Source organism: Oncorhynchus gorbuscha, linkage group LG01 (assembly GCF_021184085.1).
Source record: "Oncorhynchus gorbuscha isolate QuinsamMale2020 ecotype Even-year linkage group LG01, OgorEven_v1.0, whole genome shotgun sequence".
In the NCBI taxonomy this organism is placed as follows: Eukaryota; Metazoa; Chordata; class Actinopteri; order Salmoniformes; family Salmonidae; genus Oncorhynchus; species Oncorhynchus gorbuscha.
This window is the reverse complement of record NC_060173.1, coordinates 54352372-54374189: the sequence shown is the minus strand read 5'-3', so window position 1 is coordinate 54374189 and position 21818 is coordinate 54352372. Positions and strand designations below refer to the sequence as shown.

Here is a 21818-nt window from a genome sequence, read left to right as displayed (position 1 = left end):
CACATTTCTATTTGACGTACCCGCAACGGCATTGGGAGTACCCCTGATTAAGGACTATCCATAATCATGTAGAGTCACAAGCTTGATGTAATCATTGTGTGCTAGGAATGTGGTACCAAATACTAAACCTTTTAAGTACTTTAATACACATATAAGTGCATTTGTTCCAATACCTTTGGTCCCCTATAAATTTGGGGACTATGTACAAAAAGTACTGTAACTTCTAAATGGTTCACCTCATATGGATGAAAATACCCTAAAATTAAAGCTGACAGTCTACACTTTAACCTCATAGTCATAATAATTTCAAATCCACATTTCTGGAGCCAAAACAACAAAACATTTGTCACTGTCCCAATACTTTTGGAGCCCACAATTCAGCACAGGTGTCAAATTCAACCGAGTGGCTGCGGGTTTTTGCTCCACCCTTGTACTTGATTAAAGGAATTAAGGTCACTAATTAGTAAGGAACTCCGCACACCCGGTAGTCTCGGGTTTAATTGAATGTAAAAAACAAAAGCCTGCAGACACTTGGCCCTCCGTGGAAGGAGTTTGACACCCCTGCTCTACATAGACTCAAGTACTGCAAACCATTAAGAGCTGTCAATGCAAATTTGTAAAATGTTACTTATTCCTCTACAGGGTTTTCAACAGAAGTTCTCATTCCATAGTAAAGAGATTGTTGCAATCAGCTGTTCTTGGTGCAAACAGGCAGTAAGTACCCGTAGTCCATAGGCTGTATCAACTGTTAAATGGTCCCTATTCACACCCAACCCTTTTCCCTTGGCACTAACTCTCCGATGTTTGCACATCTGAAGGGTCTGGATAGGTATACGCAGTTTAGTGGTCGAGCTTCCACTTGGTTTCTTCCACCACCTTACAGTTCTGCAAACATAGAAAGGTTAAGGCCAAGGGGAAAGTTTGAGATGGATATTTCAGTTTGGAGCAGAGAGTGGAGTTGTGTATCCTGACTTTGGTAACTTTGGTACGGTTATTGATTGTTGTACTCTCCTCTGTCCAGTATCACAACAAGGTGACTTGCTTCATGCTGCAGCAGATCGAGGAGCCTTGCTCGCTGGGAGCTCACGCCTCCGTCATAGTGCCGCCCACCTGGATCATCCGGGTCCGCAAACCACAGGTACTGCAATGATACACACACACACACACACACACACACACACACACACACACACACACACACACACACACACACACACACACACACACACACACACACACACACACACACACACACACACACACACACACACACACACACACACACACACACACACACACACACACACACACACACACACACAGTTATGTTGATTCAATGGATGTATTTGTTTTTGTCTCCTCAGACATCGTTAAAATCAAGTAAAAAGAAGAAACGCACATCTCTGAAAGGAAAGCCGAGTAAGAAGGTAGTAGAGGTAAGGAAAATCGTATTAACATATAAATATTGTGATTATGATAATGTCCTCTTAAGTTATCTAATTTGATGATGAGAACATTGAGATAACAGAGGCAGCGATCTTTGTGTCTCGACTGTTTTCTCTGCTCCAGGATGGTCGATGGAAGCCCTTCATAGTAAAGCCTGTTCCCTCGCAACTCATGAAACCTCTGCTGGTGTTCGTCAACCCCAAAAGTGGAGGCAACCAGGTGAGTTTGTTCAATGTCCACAGCTCCCTTGAAATCACTGTGTATGGGGATTTGTCCACACAACTCAAACATACAGTGCATTCATAAAGTATTCAGACCCCTTGGCTTTTTCCACATTTTGTTAAGTTACAGCCTTATTCTAAAATTGATTAAATAAAACATTCCTCATCAATCTACACACAATCACCATAATGAAAATGTGAAGGTTTTTATACATTTTTGCAAATCTATAAAAAAAATATATATAATTCACACAAGTTTTCAGACGCTTTTGCTATGAGACTCGAAATTGAGCTCAGGTGCATCCTGTCTACATTGATCATCCTTGAGATGTTTCTACAACTTGATTGGAGTCCACCTGTGATAAATGCAATTGGACATGATTTGGAAAGGCACACACCTGTCTATATAAGGTCCCACAGTTGACAGTGCGTGTCAGACCAAGCCATGAGGTCGAAGGAATTGTTCGTAGAGCTCCGAGACAGGATTGTGTCGGCACAAATCTGAAGAAGGGTACCAAAAGAACACAGTGGCCTCCATCATTCTTAAATGGAAGAAGTTTGGAACCACCAAGATTCTTCCTAGAGCTGGGCAAACTGAGCAATTGGGGGAGAAGGGCCTTGGTCAGGGATTAACTTCCGGCGCCGACTGAGATGGCCGCCTCGCTTCGCGTTCCTAGGAAACTATGCAGTTTTTTGTTTTTTTACGTGTTATTTCTTACATTAGTACCCCAGGTCATCTTAGGTTTCATTACATACAGTCGAGAAGAACTACTGAATATAAGATCAGCGTCAACTCACCATCAGTACGACCAAGAATATGTTTTCCGCGACGCGGATCCTGTGTTCTGCCTTACAAACAGGACAACGGAATGGATCGCATGCAGCGACCCAAGGAAACGACTCCGAAAAAGAGGGAAACGCGGCGGTGTTCTGGTCAGACTCTGAAAAAGGGCACATCGCGCACCACTTCCCAGTATTCTTCTTGCCAATGTCCAGTCTCTCGACAACAAGGTTGATGAAATCCGAGCAAGGGTGGCATTCCAGAGGGATATCAGAGACTGCAACGTTCTCTGCTTTACGGAGACATGGCTTACTGGGAAAACGCTATCCAGGGCGGTACAGCCAACGGGTTTCTCCACGCATCGCGCCGACAGAAACAAACATCTCTCTGGTAAGAAGAGTGGAGGGGGCGTATGCCTCATGACTAACGGGACATGGTGTGATGAAGGAAACATACAGGAACTCAAATCCTTCTGTTCACCTGATTTAGAATTCCTCACAATCAAATGTAGACCGCATTATCTTCCAAGAGAATTCTCTTCGATTATAATCACAGCCGTATATATCCCCCCCCAAGCAGACACATCGATGGCTCTGAACGAACTTTATTTAACTCTTTGCAAACTGGAAAACATTTATCCGGAGGCTGCATTCATTGTAGCTGGGGATTTTAACAAAGCCAATCTGAAAACAAGACTCCCTAAATTTTATCAGCATATCGATTGCGCAACCAGGGGTGGTAAAACCTTGGATCACTGTTACTCTAACTTCCGCGACGCATATAAGGCCCTGCCCCGCCCCCCCTTTCGGAAAAGCTGACCACGACTCCATTTTGCAGAAATTAAAACAAGAGGCTCCCACGCTGAGGTCTGTCCAACGCTGGTCAGACCAAGCTGACTCTACACTCCAAGACTGCTTCCATCACGTGGACTGGGACATGTTTCGTATTGCGTCAGATGGGAATATTGACGAATACGCTGATTCGGTGTGCGAGTTCATTAGAACGTGCGTCGAAGATGTCGTTCCCATAGCAACGATAAAAACATTCCCTAACCAGAAACCGTGGATTGATGGCAGCATTCGCGTGAAACTGAAAGCGCGAACCACTGCTTTTAATCAGGGCAAGGTGTCTGGCAACATGACTGAATACAAACAGTGCAGCTATTCCCTCCGTAAGGCTATCAAACAAGCTAAGCGTCAGTACAGAGACAAAGTGGAATCTCAATTCAATGGCTCAGACACAAGAGGCATGTGGCAGGGTCTACAGTCAATCACGGACTACAAGATGAAATCCAGCCCAGTCACGGACCAGGATGTCTTGCTCCCAGGCAGACTAAATAACTTTTTTTTGCCTGCTTTGAGGACAATACAGTGCCACTGACACGGCCTGCAAAGGAAACATGCAGTCTCTCCTTCACTGCAGCCGAGGTGATTAAGACATTTAAACGTGTTAACCCTCGCAAGGCTGCAGGCCCAGACGGCATCCCCAGCCGCGCCCTCCGAGCATGCGCAGACCAGCTGGCCGGTGTGTTTACGGACATATTCAATCAATCCCTATACCAGTCTGCTGTTCCCACATGCTTCAAGAGGGCCACCATTGTTCCTGTTCCCAAGAAAGCTAAGGTAACTGAGCTAAACGACTACCGCCCCGTAGCACTCACTTCCGTCATCATGAAGTGCTTTGAGAGACTAGTCAAGGACCATATCACCTCCACCCTACCTGACACCCTAGACCCACTCCAATTTGCTTACCGCCCAAATAGGTCCACAGACGATGCAATCTCAACCACACTGCACACTGCCCTAACCCACCTGGACAAGAGGAATACCTATGTGAGAATGCTGTTCATCGACTACAGCTCGGCATTCAACACCATAGTACCCTCCAAGCTCGTCATCAAGCTCGAGACCCTGGGTCTCGACCCCGCCCTGTGCAACTGGGTACTGGACTTCCTGACGGGCCGCCCCCAGGTGGTGAGGGTAGGCAACAACATCTCCTCCCCGCTGATCCTCAACACGGGGCCCCACAAGGGTGCGTTCTGAGCCCTCTCCTGTACTCCCTGTTCACCCACGACTGCGTGGCCACGCACGCCTCCAACTCAATCATCAAGTTTGCGGACGACACAACAGTGGTAGGCTTGATTACCAACAACGACGAGACGGCCTACAGGGAGGAGGTGAGGGCCCTTGGAGTGTGGTGTCAGGAAAATAACCTCACACTCAACGTCAACAAAACTAAGGAGATGATTGTGGACTTCAGGAAACAGCAGAGGGAACACCCCCTATCCACATCGATGGAACAGTAGTGGAGAGGGTAGCTAGTTTTAAGTTCCTCGGCATACACATCACAGACAAACTGAATTGGTCCACTCACACTGACAGCGTCGTGAAGAAGGCGCAGCAGCGCCTATTCAACCTCAGGAGGCTGAAGAAATTCGGCTTGTCACCAAAAGCACTCACAAACTTCTACAGATGCACAATCGAGAGCATCCTGGCGGGCTGTATCACCGCCTGGTACGGCAACTGCTCCGCCCTCAACCGTAAGGCTCTCCAGAGGGTAGTGAGGACTGCACAACGCATCACCGGGGGCAAACTACCTGCCCTCCAGGACACCTACACCACCCGTTGTTACAGGAAGGCCATAAAGATCATCAAGGACATCAACCACCCGAACCACTGCCTGTTCACCCCGCTATCATCCAGAAGGCGAGGTCAGTACAGGTGCATCAAAGCTGGGACCGAGAGACTGAAAAACAGCTTCTATCTCAAGGCCATCAGACTGTTAAATAGCCACCACTAACATTGAGTGGCTGCTGCCAACACACTGTCATTGACACTGACCCAACTCCAGCCATTTTAATAATGGGAATTGATGGGAAATGATGTAAATATATCACTAGCCACTTTAAACAATGCTACCTTATATAATGTTACTTACCCTACATTATTCATCTCATATACATATGTATATACTGTACTCTACAACATCGACTGCATCCTTATGTAACACATGTATCACTAGCCACTTTAACTATGCCACTTTGTTTACTTTGTCTACACACTCATCTCATATGTATATACTGTACTCGATACCATCTACTGTATGCTGCTCTGTACCATCACTCATTCATATATCCTTATGTACATATTCCTTATCCCCTTACACTGTGTATAAGACTGTAGTTTTGGAATTGTTAGTTAGATTACTTGTTGGTTATCACTGCATTGTCGGAACTAGAAGCACAAGCATTTCGCTACACTCGCATTAACATCTGCTAACCATGTGTATGTGACAAATAAAATTTGATTTGATTTGAGGTGACCAAGAACCCGATGGTCAATCTAGCAGAGCTCCAGAGTTCCTCTGAGGAGATGGGAGAACCTTTCAAAAGGACAACAGTCTCTGCAGCATTCCACCATTCAGGCCTTTATGGTAGAGTGGCCGGACGGAAGCCACACTCCTCAGTAAAAGGCACATGACAGCCCGCATGGAGTTTGCCAAAATGCACCTGAAGGACTCAGACCATGAGAAACAAGATGCTCTGGTCTGATGAAACCAAAATTGAACTCTTTGGCCTGAATGCCAAGCGTCACATCTGGAGGAAACCTGACACCATCCCTACGGTGAAGCATGGTGGTGGCAGCATCATACAGTGGGGAGGTTTTTCAGCAGCAGGGACTGGGAGACCATTCAGGATTAAGGGAAAGATGAACGGTGCAAAGTACAGAGAGATCATTGATGAAAACCTGCTCCACAGCTCTCTGGACCTCAGACTGTGGTGAAGGCTCACCTTCCATCAGGACAACGACCCTAAGCACACAGCCAAGACAACTCAGGAGTGGCTTCGGGACAAGTCTCTGACTGTCCTTGAGTCGCCTAGCCAAAGCCCAGACTCGAACCCGATCTAACATTTCTGGAGAGATCTGAAAATAGCTGTGCAGCGACTCTGTCCAACCTGACAGAGCTTGAGAGGATCTGCAGAGATGAATGGGAGAAACTCCCCAAATACAGGTGTGCCAAGCTTGTAGAGCCATACCCAAGAAGACTTGAGGCTGTAATTACTGCCAAAGGTGCTTCAACAAAGTACTGAGTAAAGGGTCTGAATACTTATGTAAATGTGCTATTTCAGTTTTTATTTTTGATAAATTAGCAAAAATGTTAACTGTTTTTGCTTTGTTGTTTTGGGGTATTGTGTGTCGATTGATGATAAAAAAATACCTATTTAATCAAATTTTGAACAAGGCTGTAACGTAACAAAATGTGTAAAAAGTCAAGGGGTACTTTCCGAATGCACTGTACATTGATGTCAATGAGAGATTTACGCTGAAGTTAGTTACACTTTCTACATCCCTTAGTGTAGAAATTAATTACTGATGATGTTCATGCGTTGTGGGACCCCCGACCCAACAGCTTAACCTTTACAGTAAAGTATTTTATGTTAGAGAGCGACATATGTGTTACTACTCTAACAGGGATACCTCATCACGTGAATTCCAAATATGGCTGTCGCGGTGACCGTATTACCGTCACACCGGCAGTCACGATTCATAACGTAGTTAAATCCCTGTGAACATTGGTCACGGTAATTCCATCCAAAACTTTGCATATGAATGGCGCTGATGGATAGTCTACCAAATGTGTTTACGGCCTTCGCTAATGGCCTGGTACTTGGCCCTCTATTGTCCCTCCAATCACTTTCTGAACACGTGATTGGTTTTGAATAATCTGAAGGATGAGGACAATGTTTTTTTTATTTTTAACATCAACATGCAGCCCTTATGTTTTGTTTTCTATGACATTCCTAGATTTATAGGCCTAATCTATTTTATTGTGATGGTATAGGCTGTATTACATTTATTTACAGTGCCTTGCGAAAGTATTCGGCCCCCTTGAACTTTGCGACCTTTTGCCACATTTCAGGCTTCAAACATAAAGATATAAAACTGTATTTTTTTGTGAAGAATCAACAACAAGTGGGACACAATCATGAAGTAGAACGACATTTATTGGATATTTCAAACTTTTTTAACAAATCAAAAACTGAAAAATTGGGCGTGCAAAATTATTCAGCCCCCTTAAGTTAATACTTTGTAGCGCCACCTTTTGCTGCGATTACAGCTGTAAGTCGCTTGGGGTATGTCTCTATCAGTTTTGCACATCGAGAGACTGAAATATTTTCCCATTCCTCCTTGCAAAACAGCTCGAGCTCAGTGAGGTTGGATGGAGAGCATTTGTGAACAGCAGTTTTCAGTTCTTTCCACAGATTCTCGATTGGATTCAGGTCTGGACTTTGACTTGGCCATTCTAACACCTGGATATGTTTATTTTTGAACCATTCCATTGTAGATTTTGCTTTATGTTTTGGATCATTGTCTTGTTGGAAGACAAATCTCCGTCCCAGTCTCAGGTCTTTTGCTGACTCCGTCAGGTTTTCTTCCAGAATGGTCCTGTATTTGGCTCCATCCATCTTCCCATCAATTTTAACCATCTTCCCTGTCCCTGCTGAAGAAAAGCAGGCCCAAACCATGATGCTGCCACCACTATGTTTAAAAGTGGGGATGATGTGTTCAGGGTGATGCGCTGTGTTGCTTTTACGCCAAACATAATGCTTTGCATTGTTGCCAAAAAGTTCAATTTTGGTTTCATCTGACCAGAGCATCTTCTTCCACATGTTTGGTGTGTCTCCCAGGTGGCTTGTGGCAAACTTTAAACAACACTTTTTATGGATATCTTTAAGAAATGGCTTTCTTCTTGCCACTCTTCCATAAAGGCCAGATTTGTGCAATATACAACTGATTGTTGTCCTATGGACAGAGTCTCCCACCTCAGCTGTAGATCTCTGCAGTTCATCCAGAGTGATCATGGGCCTTTTGGCTGCATCTCTGATCAGTCTTCTCCTTGTATGAGCTGAAAGTTTAGAGGGACGGCCAGGTCTTGGTAGATTTGCAGTGGTCTGATACTCCTTCCATTTCAATATTATCTCATGCACAGTGCTCCTTGGGATGTTTAAAGCTTGGGAAATCTTTTTGTATCCAAATCCGGCTTTAAACGTCTTCACAACAGTATCTCGGACCTGCCTGGTGTGTTCCTTGTTCTTCATGATGCTCTTTGCGCTTTTAACGGACCTCTGAGACTATCACAGTGCAGGTGCATTTATACGGAGACTTGATCACACACAGGTGGATTGTATTTATCATCATTAGTCATTTAGGTCAACATTGGATCATTCAGAGATCCTCACTGAACTTCTGGAGAGAGTTTGCTGCACTGAAAGTAAAGGGGCTGAATAATTTTGCACGCCCAATTTTTCAGTTTTTGATTTGTTAAAAAAGTTTGAAATATCCAATAAATGTCGTTCTACTTCATGATTGTGTCCCACTTGTTGTTGATTCTTCACAAAAAATACAGTTTTATATCTTTATGTTTGAAGCCTGAAATGTGGCAAAAGATCGCAAAGTTCAAGGGGGCCGAATACTTTCGCAAGGCACTGTATTTGACTTTTTTAAATGTAGATGTTCCAGTGGCAGCTTGTATGCGTGGAAGCCCAGCGATGCTAAACATGTTTATGTTAATTAATGGTCAACTACCATGAGACCGGCAGTCATTTTTAATGACAATGTCCGGCTGACAAAATTCAATGACCGCCACAGCCGTAGTTCCAAATCACCCCTGCTACACTCATGTCTATTGTTTTGCAGGGAGCCAAGATCATCCAGTCGTTCATGTGGTACCTCAACCCCCGACAGGTGTTTGACCTCACCCAGGGAGGGCCCAAGGAGGGGTAAGAAACACGCAATGACTGCATTCACAAACGTTAACGGTTTGGTCATGTTTAGAATGATATAACAACGTAAGCAGTTGTTGTGTTTTTAATTAGTCTGCCGGTTGTGTTTTTATCCCTCAAGGTTAGAAATGTATTCCAAAGTGCCCAACCTGCGGATTTTGGCGTGTGGAGGGGATGGAACAGTGAGTACTAGACATCAGCGCTTCATATTAGTAATATTATAATTAATATAATAATCATTTTTGAAAATCCTGAAACGTAATGCATATAAGGACTGTAAGTAGAGGGAATAGTTCACTGTCTGCCTCTGACTGTGGCGTGTGCCATTCAGAAAGTGAATTCTTGTTCTAATTACCTGGTTTGCCAGGTGGGTTGGATCCTGTCTGTCCTGGACCAGCTCCAGTTGAACCCTGCGCCTGCCGTGGCTGTCCTGCCCTTGGGGACGGGGAACGACCTGGCCAGGACTCTCAACTGGGGAGGGGTGAGTGGCTGGCTGTGTGGAACCACTCCATGAACTAGGGATTTATCCTAGATGATAAACTGTGTAGTTTGGTATATGGCCAATATACCACGGCTAAGGGCTGTATTCAGGCACTCTTCGTTGCGTCGTGGTTAAGAACAGCCATTAGCCGTGGTATATTGGTCGTATACCACACCCCCTTGGGTCTTATTGCTTAAAAATATAATGGGCTATTGAATCGCTGTTAGGCTATAGGCTGTCTTGGGTAGGCTCTTGTGTCATCAGAGAGGCAAAATGAGGAATGAGACACAGTAGCAAGAAAAGACACCATCAGCAATTAGATTAACACAATACAAGTTGTATTGTTTCAATATTGTTTAAATGATTTCAGTTAGATATTGAGGTTGTATGTTTTTGTGAAATTCCTCTCACGTCTTTTCCCGCAGGGTTACACAGATGAGCCAGTGTCTAAGATCCTGTCTCATGTGGAGGATGGGAACGTGGTGCAGTTGGATCGCTGGAACCTCCTGGTGGAGCCCAACCCAGAGGCCGTTCAGGAGGAGAAGGACGAGCACCAGACAGACAAGGTTAACTCAGTTTAGAGTGTCTCACACCAGTCGTCAAAAGCTTATAGGCTAATTTTACTATTAGTATTTGCATTGTTTTATGTCTCTGCATAGAGATAAGGACATTACATTGACATTTACATTTAAGTCATTTAGCAGACGCTCTTATCCAGAGCGACTTACAAATTGGTGCATTCACCTTATGACATCCAGTGGAACAACCACTTTACAATAGTGCATCTAAATATTTTAAGGGGGGAGGGGGTGAGAAGGATTACTTTATCCTATCCTAGGTGTTCCTTAAAGAGGTGGGGTTTCAGGTGTCTCCGGAAGGTGGTGATTGACTCCGCTGTCCTGGCGTCGTGAGGGAGTTTGTTCCACCATTGGGGAGCCAGAGCAGCGAACAGTTTTGACTGAGCTGAGCGGGAACTGTACTTCCTCAGTGGTAGGGAGGTGAGCAGGCCAGAGGTGGATGAACGCAGTGCCCTTATTTGGGTGTAGGGCCTGATCAGAGCCTGGAGGTACTGAGGTGCCGTTCCCCTCACAGCTCCGTAGGCAAGCACCATGGTCTTGTAGCGGATGCGAGCTTCAACTGGAAGCCAGTGGAGAGAGCGGAGGAGCGGGGTGACGTGAGAGAACTTGGGAAGGTTGAACACTAGACGGGCTGCGGCGTTCTGGATGAGTTGTAGGGGTTTAATGGCACAGGCAGGGAGCCCAGCCAACAGCGAGTTGCAGTAATCCAGACGGGAGATGACAAGTGCCTGGATTAGGACCTGCGCCGCTTCCTGTGTGAGGCAGGGTCGTACTCTGCGGATGTTGTAGAGCATGAACCTACAGGAACGGGCCACCGCCTTGATGTTAGTTGAGAACGACAGTTTGTTGTCCAGGATCACGCCAAGGTTCTTAGCGCTCTGGGAGGAGGACACAATGGAGTTGTCAACCGTGATGGCGAGATCATGGAACGGGCAGTCCTTCCCCGGGAGGAAGAGCAGCTCCGTCTTGCCGAAGTTCAGCTTGAGGTGGTGATCCGTCATCCACACTGATATGTCTGCCAGACATGCAGAGATGCGATTCGCCACCTGGTCATCAGAAGGGGGAAAGGAGAAGATTAATTGTGTGTCGTCTGCATAGCAATGATAGGAGAGACCATGTGAGGTTATGACAGAGCCAAGTGACTTGGTGTATAGCGAGAATAGGAGAGGGCCTAGAACAGAGCCCTGGGGGACACCAGTGGTGAGAGCGCGTGGTGAGGAGACAGATTCTCGCCACGCCACCTGGTAGGAGCGACCTGTCAGGTAGGACGCAATCCAAGCGTGGGCCGCGCCGGAGATGCCCAACTCGGAGAGGGTGGAGAGGAGGATCTGATGGTTCACAGTATCGAAGGCAGCCGATAGGTCTAGAAGGATGAGAGCAGAGGAGAGAGAGTTAGCTTTAGCGGTGCGGAGCGCCTCCGTGATACAGAGAAGAGCAGTCTCAGTTGAATGACTAGTCTTGAAACCTGACTGATTTGGATCAAGAAGGTCATTCTGAGAGAGATAGCGGGAGAGCTGACCAAGGACGGCACGTTCAAGAGTTTTGGAGAGAAAAGAAAGAAGGGATACTGGTCTGTAGTTGTTGACATCGGAGGGATCGAGTGTAGGTTTTTTCAGAAGGGGTGCAACTCTCGCTCTCTTGAAGACGGAAGGGACGTAGCCAGCGGTCAGGGATAAGTTGATGAGCGAGGTGAGGTAAGGGGAGAAGGTCTCCAGAAATGGTCTGGAGAAGAGAGGAGGGGATAGGGTCGAGCGGGCAGGTTGTTGGGCGGCCGGCCGTCACAAGACGCGAGATTTCATCTGGAGAGAGAGGGGAGAAAGAGGTCAGAGCACAGGGTAGGGCAGTGTGAGCAGAACCAGCGGTGTTGTTTGACTTAGCAAACGAGGATCGGATGTCGTCGATCTTCTTTTCAAAATGGTTGACGAAGTCATCTGCAGAGAGGGAGGGGGGGGAGGGGGAGGAGGATTCAGGAGGGAGGAGAATGTGGCAAAGAGCTTCCTAGGGTTAGAGGCAGATGCTTGGAATTTAGAGTGGTAGAAAGTGGCTTTAGCAGCAGAGACAGAGGAGGAAAATGTAGAGAGGAGGGAGTGAAAGGATGCCAGGTCCGCAGGGAGGCGAGTTTTCCTCCATTTCCGCTCGGCCTTCCGGAGCCCTGTTCTGTGAGCTCGCATTGAGTCGTCAAGCCACGGAGCGGGAGGGGAGGACCGAGCCGGCCTGGAAGATAGGGGACATAGAGAGTCAAAGGATGCAGAAAGGGAGGAGAGGAGGGTTGAGGAGGCAGAATCAGGAGATAGGTTGGAGAAGGTTTGAGCAGAGGGAAGAGATGATAGGATGGAAGAGGAGAGAGTCGCGGGGGAGAGAGAGCGAAGGTTGGGACGGCGCGATACCATCCGAGTAGGGGCAGTGTGGGAAGTGTTGGATGAGAGCGAGAGGGAAAAGGATACAAGGTAGTGGTCGGAGACTTGGAGGGGAGTTGCAATGAGGTTAGTGGAAGAACAGCATCTAGTAAAGATGAGGTCGAGCGTATTGCCTGCCTTGTGAGTAGGGGGGGAAGGTGAGAGGGTGAGGTCAAAAGAGGAGAGGAGTGGAAAGAAGGAGGCAGAGAGGAATGAGTCAAAGGTAGACGTGGGGAGGTTAAAGCATAACATTTTAAAATAAAATGTGATTGAAGGATGTCGTTTGTAATTGCTTAATATATTTTTGACGGTATATGCTATGATCAGTCTCTTAAATTGGTTGTAATTAGGCCAATCTCAAACCTCCCCTTCATTCAAAGATATTTGATAACGCCATAGCCCAGTGGCTGACGCCATTTTAAAAATTCACACAGTATGTTTGAAACCTACCAATACGGTTTTAGACCATTTCACAGCACTGAGACTGCACTTGTCAAGGTAGTAAATTACCTAATGTTTTCCTCTTACCATGGTCACGGCTCTATTCTTGTTCTTTTAGATTTAAGTGCTGCCTTCGATACAATTGATCATGCTATTCTCACTAAGAGGCTAGAATACTTGGTTGGTCTACGAGGACAGGTTCTCAACTGGTTCAAATCATACCTCTCTGAGTGGTATCAATTCATTAAGCTGGGAGATAATTCATCTGAATGTTACAAGGTTGAATGTGGCGTTCCCCAAGGTTCTGTGCTTGGACCCCTTTTATTTTACTTGTACATGCTACACCTTGGTAATGTCATCTGCAAGCACAACATCCACTTTCGTTGCAACGCCGATGATACCCAATTATTATAATATTTTAACCCAGACGATGTATGAGACTTGCATCACAGATGTTAAACACTGGATGACAACTTGTTGCTTTTAAACTCTGATAAGACAGAAATTATGCTACTTGGCCACAATACATTTACAAACAATGTGTCAGACCTCACTGTCAACATTGATGGTTGCCTCATTACACCAAACATGGTTCTTAAAAACCTTGGTGTTACCTTTGACCCCGGCCATCCTTTTTACAACAACATAAAAAGCGCGTCCAAAACAGCACACTTCAATCTCAGGAACGTTTCCATAATTAGACACTTCATCCATGCATTTGTTTCATCTAGCCTAGACTACTGTAATGCCCTCCTCTCCAGCTGCTCAGACTGTAATATTAGAAGTCTTCAACTTGTACAGAACACTGCAGCTCAGATTTGAACTAACACCAGAAGTCAGGATAACATTACTCCAGTTTTATCTGCACTACACTGGCTGCCTGTAAACTATCGGTCTGATTTTAAGATCCTACTCTTAACTTTTAAGGCACTGCATGGCCTTGCCCCCTTTTATCTGACGGACATGCTCGTTCAATACAACCCAGTGAGGGCGCTCCGCTCCCAAGGAACCGGTCTGCTTATGGTTCCTAGATGCAGAACCAAGGGGGGGGACGGAGTGTTCTCTAGTAAAACACCTCAGTTGTGGAACAGCTTGCCCTGTCGGGTAAGAGGGGCAGACACCATAGAGGTTTTTAAATCACTTTTAAAAACCCACCTTTTAGCCATGCTTTAGCCATACCTGTACGTTTTTACACATCCTCTTTCTATTATTGTTTTCATTTGAAGTGTGTTGTAATTTAAAATGCACTTTAAATGAAGTTTGATTTGATTATGGGATTTGTGTAACATGAATGAAACATTTTCTTGGATAAACAGTGCTACCAGTATGCTGATCTACTGTATGTACATCAGCCCTGTAATTATTTTCACATTGACAATTTTGTTGTTGTTTTGGCTCTGTCCTCCAGCACTTTGGATTTGGTAATGATACAATGACTATGGGGTTAAAGTGCAGACTGTCCGCTTTAATTTTATTATATTTTCATCCATATCGGGTGAACCGTTTAGAAATTTGAGCACTTTTTGTACATAGTCCCCCCATTTCAGTGGACCAAAAGTATTGGAGTAAAGAGCCAAAGAAACTAAACATTTGTCACTGTTCCAATAATTACGGAGGACACTGTATTGTCTCTGCTTTGTTTGTTAGCTCCCAATTGATGTCTTCAACAACTACTTCAGCCTCGGCTTCGACGCTCACGTCACACTGGGGTTCCACGAGTCCAGAGGTTTGTGCATCTTTCGCTAGCTGAAATGACTTTAGCTAGCTGAAATTAGTCACTATAATAAATGTTACTGCAGCAACAGTCTAAAGCAGTCTCTCTCTCTCCTTAGAGGCCAACCCAGAGAAATTCAACAGCCGTTTGCGGAATAAGATGTTCTATGCAGGGGTGAGTGCTTTGACAAAATATATAACTTTGCTCCTCTCCCACTATGGAGTTGTTTGTTCTGTGTCTGATCTGCTTTACTATATATCTGGGGCATGTTCATTTGGGCAAAATGTTTCAAAACGGTTTTAAACGGAACGCCAGTGTTCTTATTGGACAAGTTCAGATAGTACATCCCCATTTCACTTTGTTTCAAACTGTTTTTCCACTGAACTCAAACCTGATTCTTTATTGCAGACGGCCTTCTCTGACTTTCTGAGTGGCAGCTCCAAAGACCTTGCCAAACACATTAAAGTTGTGGTGAGTGCACTTCTAGACCTGAATGGACTAAGATCCAGAGCACAACGAGAAAGAATGTGGATGTGTCCCAAGACTGAGTGTCTATGTACTATATTAGATGAGTTTCTAGAATGAACATTTTCATGGTGAAGATGGTAGATTTGTAGGCATGTTTCTAGGATACCAATGTCCATTCTAGAGATATATGTGTAACTCTATGGTCTGTACTCTGTTTTTCTGAAACCCCTCTTTGTCAGTGTGACGGCACAGACCTCACCTCCAAAGTCCAGGACCTGAAGTTGCAATGTCTTGTGTTCCTCAACATTCCCAGGTAAGCGTTTAGAATATTTTGAAACTGGATGCACCTGCATTCAACGTCTTCAGACCCCTTGACTTTTTCCACATTTTGTGACATTACATCCTTATTTTAAAATTGATTAAATAAAAAAATGTCATCATCAGTCTACACACAATACCCCATAATGACGACGCGAAAGGTTTTTAGACATTTTTGCAAATGTATAAAAAAATAAAATAAAATAAAAACATATTTACATAAGTAATCAGACCCTTTGCTATGAGACTTGAAATTGAGCTCAGGTGCATCCTGTTTCCATTGATCATCTTTGAGATGTTTCTACAACTTGATTGGAGTCCACCTGTGGTAAAGTCAGTTGATTGGATATGATTTGGAAAGGCTCACACCTCTCTATATAAGGTCCCACAGTTGACAGTGCATGTCAAATCAAAAACCAAGCAATGAGGTCAAAGGAATTGTCCTTAGAACTCTGAGACAGGATTGTGTCGAGGCACAGGGTAACAAAACATTTCTGCGGCGTTGAAGTTCCCCCAAGAACACAATGGCCTCCATCATTCTTAAATGGGAGAAGTTTGGAACCACCAAGACCCTTCCTAGAGCTGTCCGCCCAGTCAAACTGAGCAATTGGGGGAGAAGGGCCTTGGTCAGGGAGGTGACCAAGAACCTGGTGGTCACTCTGACAGAGCTCCTGAGTTCCTCTGTGGAGATGGGAGAACCTTTGAGAAGGACAACCATCTCTGTAGCACTCCAACAATCAGGCCTTTACGGTAGAGTGGCCAGACGGAAGCCACTCCTAGGAAAAGGCACATGACATTTGCCGAAAGGCACCTCAAGGTCTCTCAGGCCATGAGAAACAAGATCCTCTGGTCTGATGAAACCGAGATGGAACTCTTTGGCCTGAATGCCAAGCGTCACGTCTGGAGGAAACCTGGTACCATCCCTACGGTGAAGGATGGTGGTGGCAGCATCATGCAGTGGGGAGGTTTTTCAGCATCAGGGACTGGGAGACGGGTCAGGATCGAGGGAAAGGTGAACGGAGCAAAGTACAGAGAGATTCGTGATGAAAACCTGCTCCAAAATGTCCTTGAGTGGCCCAGCCAGAGCCCGGACTTGAACCTGATTTGAACATCTCTGGAGAGACCCTGAAAATAGTGCAGTGACTCTCCACATCCAGCCTGACAGAGCTTGAGAGGATCTGCAGAGAAGAAGGGAAGAAACTCCCCAAATACAGGTGTGTCAAGCTTGTAGCGTCATACCCAAGAAGACTCTAGGCTGTAATCGCCTGCCAAAGGTGCTTCAAAGTACTGAGTAAAGGGTCTGAACACTTGTGTAAATGTGAAATTTCAGTTTTGTTTTTTTAATACATTTGCAAAAATGTCTAAACCTGTCTTTGCTTTGTGTAAATGGGGTATTGTGTGTAGATTGATGAGGGGGGAAAAAACAATTGAATCAATTTTAGAGTAAGGCTTTAATATAACAAAATGTGGAAGAATCAAGGGGTCTGAATACTTTCCGAATGCAATGTTTACACTTCCATTAATAGACATTGAGTCAATTCAATGGACACACAGAACGATACAAATGGACTAGATGGCATTATGATGCAGCAGTGTAAGACATAACATGAGCATGTGCTGTATGACACCCTTATAATGTGATATATTCATCTCATCATGAGAGTGACTCGTAGTCTGTTTTGCATGGGACTTGCTATGGGTTAAAGAAGGATCCCCATAATTCCATCCAGGTCAGCGGGAGGGGTCAACCAATGAATTACGCTCCTGAGCTAACATTCTATAACCGCTGCAGGTGGCAGCAACCAACCTTAGCTTTTACCTGTTCAGACTATACACACTCCAGTACAGTAGGTGGTGGTATTCACCTTTTCAATTTATTTACACATCTATGCCTATACACTCACAGAGGTAGAATAATAAGTAATAAATTGACTACTTTAAATTGAAGATGTCTATCAATAGCTCTGCCCATGCTGTCACAGAAGAGGTCATTGCAAAGCTAGGAGTTGACCTCTCTAGTGCATTTCTATGGCCTGACAAAATACCAGCCATTTTGAGTCTGTAGAACGTTTCTTTAATATAGAGACATACCATATTAGAAGTCTTATTAAAATACATAATAATAGCTCAGACATGTTTGCAACAAGTTATAAATAATTATTAATTATACCTGTTATCAAGTGTTGTATTTTGATTGTCTGCTATAGTTACTGTGCTGGCACCAAGCCGTGGGGTCACCCCAGTGAGCACCTTGATTTTGAGCCGCAAAGACACGACGACGGCTGTATCGAGGTCATCGGATTCACCATGACCTCTCTGGTGAGCTCTCAACCATACCTGTTGTCCTCTGACTTCTCATGGAATATATGAATTACCATTTGTAAAGCCTAACATGCACATTGTAGGCTTTGTGTCTGTAGTGACGCCTCAAACACTGAGATGCAGTGCCTTAGACCCCCACGGCACTAAGGGGGAATGTTGTTTTCATTACAACATCATTGTTTATCTTTCATCAGCATCTCTCAATTTCCATATGGGGGGGGGGTCAATAAAATGGATTCAATTCAGTTCAATTTTCTCACTCTCTCTTCCTCTCCATCCCTCCAGGCCACTCTGCAGGTGGGCGGTCACGGCGAGAGGTTGAACCAGTGTAAGGAAGTGACCCTGACCACCTACAAGTCCATCCCCATGCAGGTAGATGGCGAGCCCTGTAAGCTGGCCCCTTCCGTCATCTACATCAACCTGAGGAACCAGGCCAACATGGTGCAGAAGACCAAGAGGAGGATCTCCATGCCCCAGCTCAATGAGTTAGTAACCATAAACCTTGTGATACCGGACCTCAACACTGTGTTCCCGTTCTAGATCAGAAACCCAGAATGACTGTAGTCGAGGCTAGAGTTAAGGCTCTCTCCCAGCCATTAATAATCTATGCCAGTGTTTCTTAATCCTGGTCTTAGTGACCCATAAGGGTGCACCTTTTGGTTTTTGTCCTAGCATTAACACCTGATGCCACTAATCAAAGGTTTGATGAGTTGACTAGTGGACTCATGTGTTTATTGCTAGGGCAAATACTAAAATGTGCACTCCTTTGGGTCCCCAGGACCAGCATTAAGAAACACCTATACAATATGTACAAGCATAATGTTTCTGTCTGTGTCTTCTCAGTCAGCAGCCGGTTCCTGAGAAGCTGCAGATCAGAGTGAGCAGGATCAGCATGCACGCCTATGAGGCCCTGCATTACGACAAGGACAAGCTCAAAGAGGCCTGTGAGTGTAAACATACATATTCTATACACTGCACCTCTGTCATTCCCTTACTAAGGAGACTACTATGGCAGGGATATATCAGATCTATACATGCAGGCTTTTGCTCCAGCCCATTAGCAAAGGGCATCAACGCTGGGGCCGAGAGACTGAAAAACAGCTTCTATCTCAAGGCCATCAGACTGTTAAATAGCCATCACTAGCACCTAAGCTTCTTGATGACTGAGGGGGCAGTATTGAGTAGCTTGGATTAATAAGGTGCCCAGAGTAAACTGTCTGCTACTCAGCCATAAAAGCTAAAATATGCATATAATTAATGAATATTTATAATGCTATTTCTATAAATAATCATTTGTGGTGCTTTCACTGTAAAGCCTTTTTGAAATCAGACCTGTGGATGGCTTAAGGAGAATTTCATCTTTAAAATGGAGTAAAATACTTGTATGCTTGAGGAATTTTAATTATGAGATTTTTGTTGTTTTGAATTTGGCGCCCTGCACTTTCACTGGCTGTTGGAGTCAACATTAGAGTCAACATTAGTCAGAAATAGCATTATAAATATTCATTAATTCTATGCATATTTGAGCTTTTATGGCTGAGTAGCAGGCAGTTTACTCTGGACACCTTATTCATCCAAGCTACTCAATACTGCCCCGCAGTCACCAAGAAGTTAAACAGCGTAGAAAATTCCAGAAAAGTATGACAATTATTATGTGGCTTTAGAAGCTTCTGAGGCAAATTGACATTATTTGAGTCAATTGGAGGTGTACCTGTGGATGTATTTCAAGGCCTACCTTCAAACTCAGTTCTTATTTGCTTGACATCATGGGAAAATCAAAAGAAATGAGCCAAGACCTCATAAAAAAATTGTAGACCTCCAGAAGTCTGATTCATCCTTGGGAGCAATTTCAAAACGTCTGAAGTTACCACGTTCATCTGTACAAACAATAGTATGCAAGTATAAACACCATGGGACCACGCAGCCGTCATACCGCTCAGGAAGGAGATGCGTTCTGTCTCCTGGAGATGAACGTACTTTGTTGTGAAAGGCGCAAAACAATCCCAGAACAACAGCAAAGTACCTTGTGAAGATGCTGGAGGAAACGGGTACAAAAGTATCTATATCCACAGTAAAATGAGTCCTATATTGACATAACCTGAAAGGCCGCTCAGCAAGGAAGAAGCTACTGCTCCAAAACCGCCATAAAAAAAGTCAGATTGGGGTTTGCAACTGCATATTTGGAGGAATGTCCTCTGGTCTGATGAAACAACAATAGAACTGTTTGGCCATAATGACCATCGTTATGTTTGGAGGAAAAAGGGGGAGGCTTGCAAGCCGAAGAACACCATCCCAACATGTGAAGCACGGGGGAGGCAGCATCATGTTGTGGGGGTGCTTTGCTGCAGGATGGACTGGTGTGCTTCACAAAATAGATAACATCAAGAGAAGGACATTTTTGTGACTATTGAAGCAACATCTCAAGACATCAGTCAGGAAGTTAAAGCTTGGTCTTCCAAGTGGACAATGACCCCAAGCATGCTTCCAAAGTTGCGGTAAAATGGCTTAAGGACAAAGTCGAGGTATTGGAGTGGCCGTCACAAAGCCCTGACCTCAATCCTATAGAAAATTTGTGTGCAGAACTGAAAAAGCGTGAGCGAGCAAGGAGGCCTACAAACCTGACTCAGTTACATCAGCTCTGTCAGGAGGAATGGGCCAAAATTCACCCAACTTATTGTGGGAAGCTTGTGGAAGGCTACCCAACACATTTGACCCAAGTTAAACAATTTAAAGGAAATGCTACCAAGTACTAATTGAGTGTATGTAAACTTCTGACCCACTGGGAATGTGATGAAATAAATTAAAGCTGAAGTAAATAATCTCTCTACTATTATTCTGGCATTTCACATTCTTAAAATAAAGTGATCCTAACTGACCTAAGTCAGGACATTTTTACTAGGATTAAACGTCAGGAATTGTGAAAACGGAGTTTAAATGTATTTGGCTAAGGTGTTTGTAAACTTCCGACTTCAACTCTATATAATGTATTATTTTGTATTCTACTGTGTTTTAGTTTATGCCGCTCTCAACATTGCTCGTCCAAAGATTTATATATTCTTAATTCCATTCCTTTACTTTAGATTTGTGTGTATTGTTGTGAAATTGTTTGATATTACTGCACTGTTGGAGCTAGAAACACAAGCAATTCGCTACAACAGCAATAACATCTGCTAAACATGTGTATGTGATCAATAAAATTTTATTTGATTTGGAAACTACTGTAACAGAATGTCTTTTCCCTGCCTCAGCTATTCCACTGGGCATCATCACGGTCCCAGGAGACAGCGATCTGGAGAACTGCCGTTCACACATTGAGAGTCTACAGGATAGTCTGGAAGAGGTATATAGAAGACGTACAGTTGTGGGAACTAAAAGCGATTTTAAAACCTTGTTGTACACACATTGCTACAATTGTTCTGCCAGTACGGTGACGCAACCTAACTTTTTGGTGCCCGCAACTGTAGGGAGGAGTGAGAGTACGGATTGGCCAAGTCCATTTACAGTGCCCTCCACTCATATTGGCAACCTTGGTAAATATGTGCAAAACAGGCTGTAAAAAATATAGTTATTGTTTATCATCTTGGTCTTTCATTCAAAATAGTCACGAAAATCGAACTTTTAATTAAAGTAAAATAATTGCAAGGAAAAATGATGTATGTCACCTCATATTTATACCCCAGTGAAACAAGAAGTCATGGCTTACCACTTTTTTAAAAACATTTTGATTGAAAGACCAAGAGGATAAACAGCAAAGACATTTTTCTTACAGGCCATTTTGCTCATTTTTCACCAAGGGTGACAATATTAGTGGAGGGTGGAAATGTGTGTGGGCAAAAGAATGAGTGAGTGTCAAAATAAGTAAAAGTGA

At 44.4% G+C, this 21818-nt stretch overlaps 1 protein-coding gene across 6 annotated transcripts in view; it reads left to right on the top strand.

Annotated features, from left to right (window-relative positions):
• Positions 1 to 21818, top strand: part of dgkzb (diacylglycerol kinase, zeta b) — a 102377-nt gene that overhangs the window by 71491 nt on the left and 9068 nt on the right. For all 6 annotated transcript variants that reach the window (XM_046356653.1, XM_046356664.1, XM_046356643.1 and 3 more), the window contains 16 exons: positions 643 to 714; positions 1022 to 1138; positions 1365 to 1436; positions 1570 to 1665; positions 9147 to 9229; positions 9354 to 9414; positions 9600 to 9713; positions 10139 to 10279; positions 14776 to 14854; positions 14961 to 15016; positions 15251 to 15313; positions 15550 to 15623; positions 17836 to 17947; positions 18236 to 18435; positions 18794 to 18894; positions 21199 to 21290. In XM_046356653.1, coding sequence (XP_046212609.1) covers positions 643 to 714; positions 1022 to 1138; positions 1365 to 1436; positions 1570 to 1665; positions 9147 to 9229; positions 9354 to 9414; positions 9600 to 9713; positions 10139 to 10279; positions 14776 to 14854; positions 14961 to 15016; positions 15251 to 15313; positions 15550 to 15623; positions 17836 to 17947; positions 18236 to 18435; positions 18794 to 18894; positions 21199 to 21290 — 1533 coding nt within the window. The remainder of the gene's footprint in view (positions 1 to 642; positions 715 to 1021; positions 1139 to 1364; positions 1437 to 1569; positions 1666 to 9146; positions 9230 to 9353; positions 9415 to 9599; positions 9714 to 10138; positions 10280 to 14775; positions 14855 to 14960; positions 15017 to 15250; positions 15314 to 15549; positions 15624 to 17835; positions 17948 to 18235; positions 18436 to 18793; positions 18895 to 21198; positions 21291 to 21818) is intronic.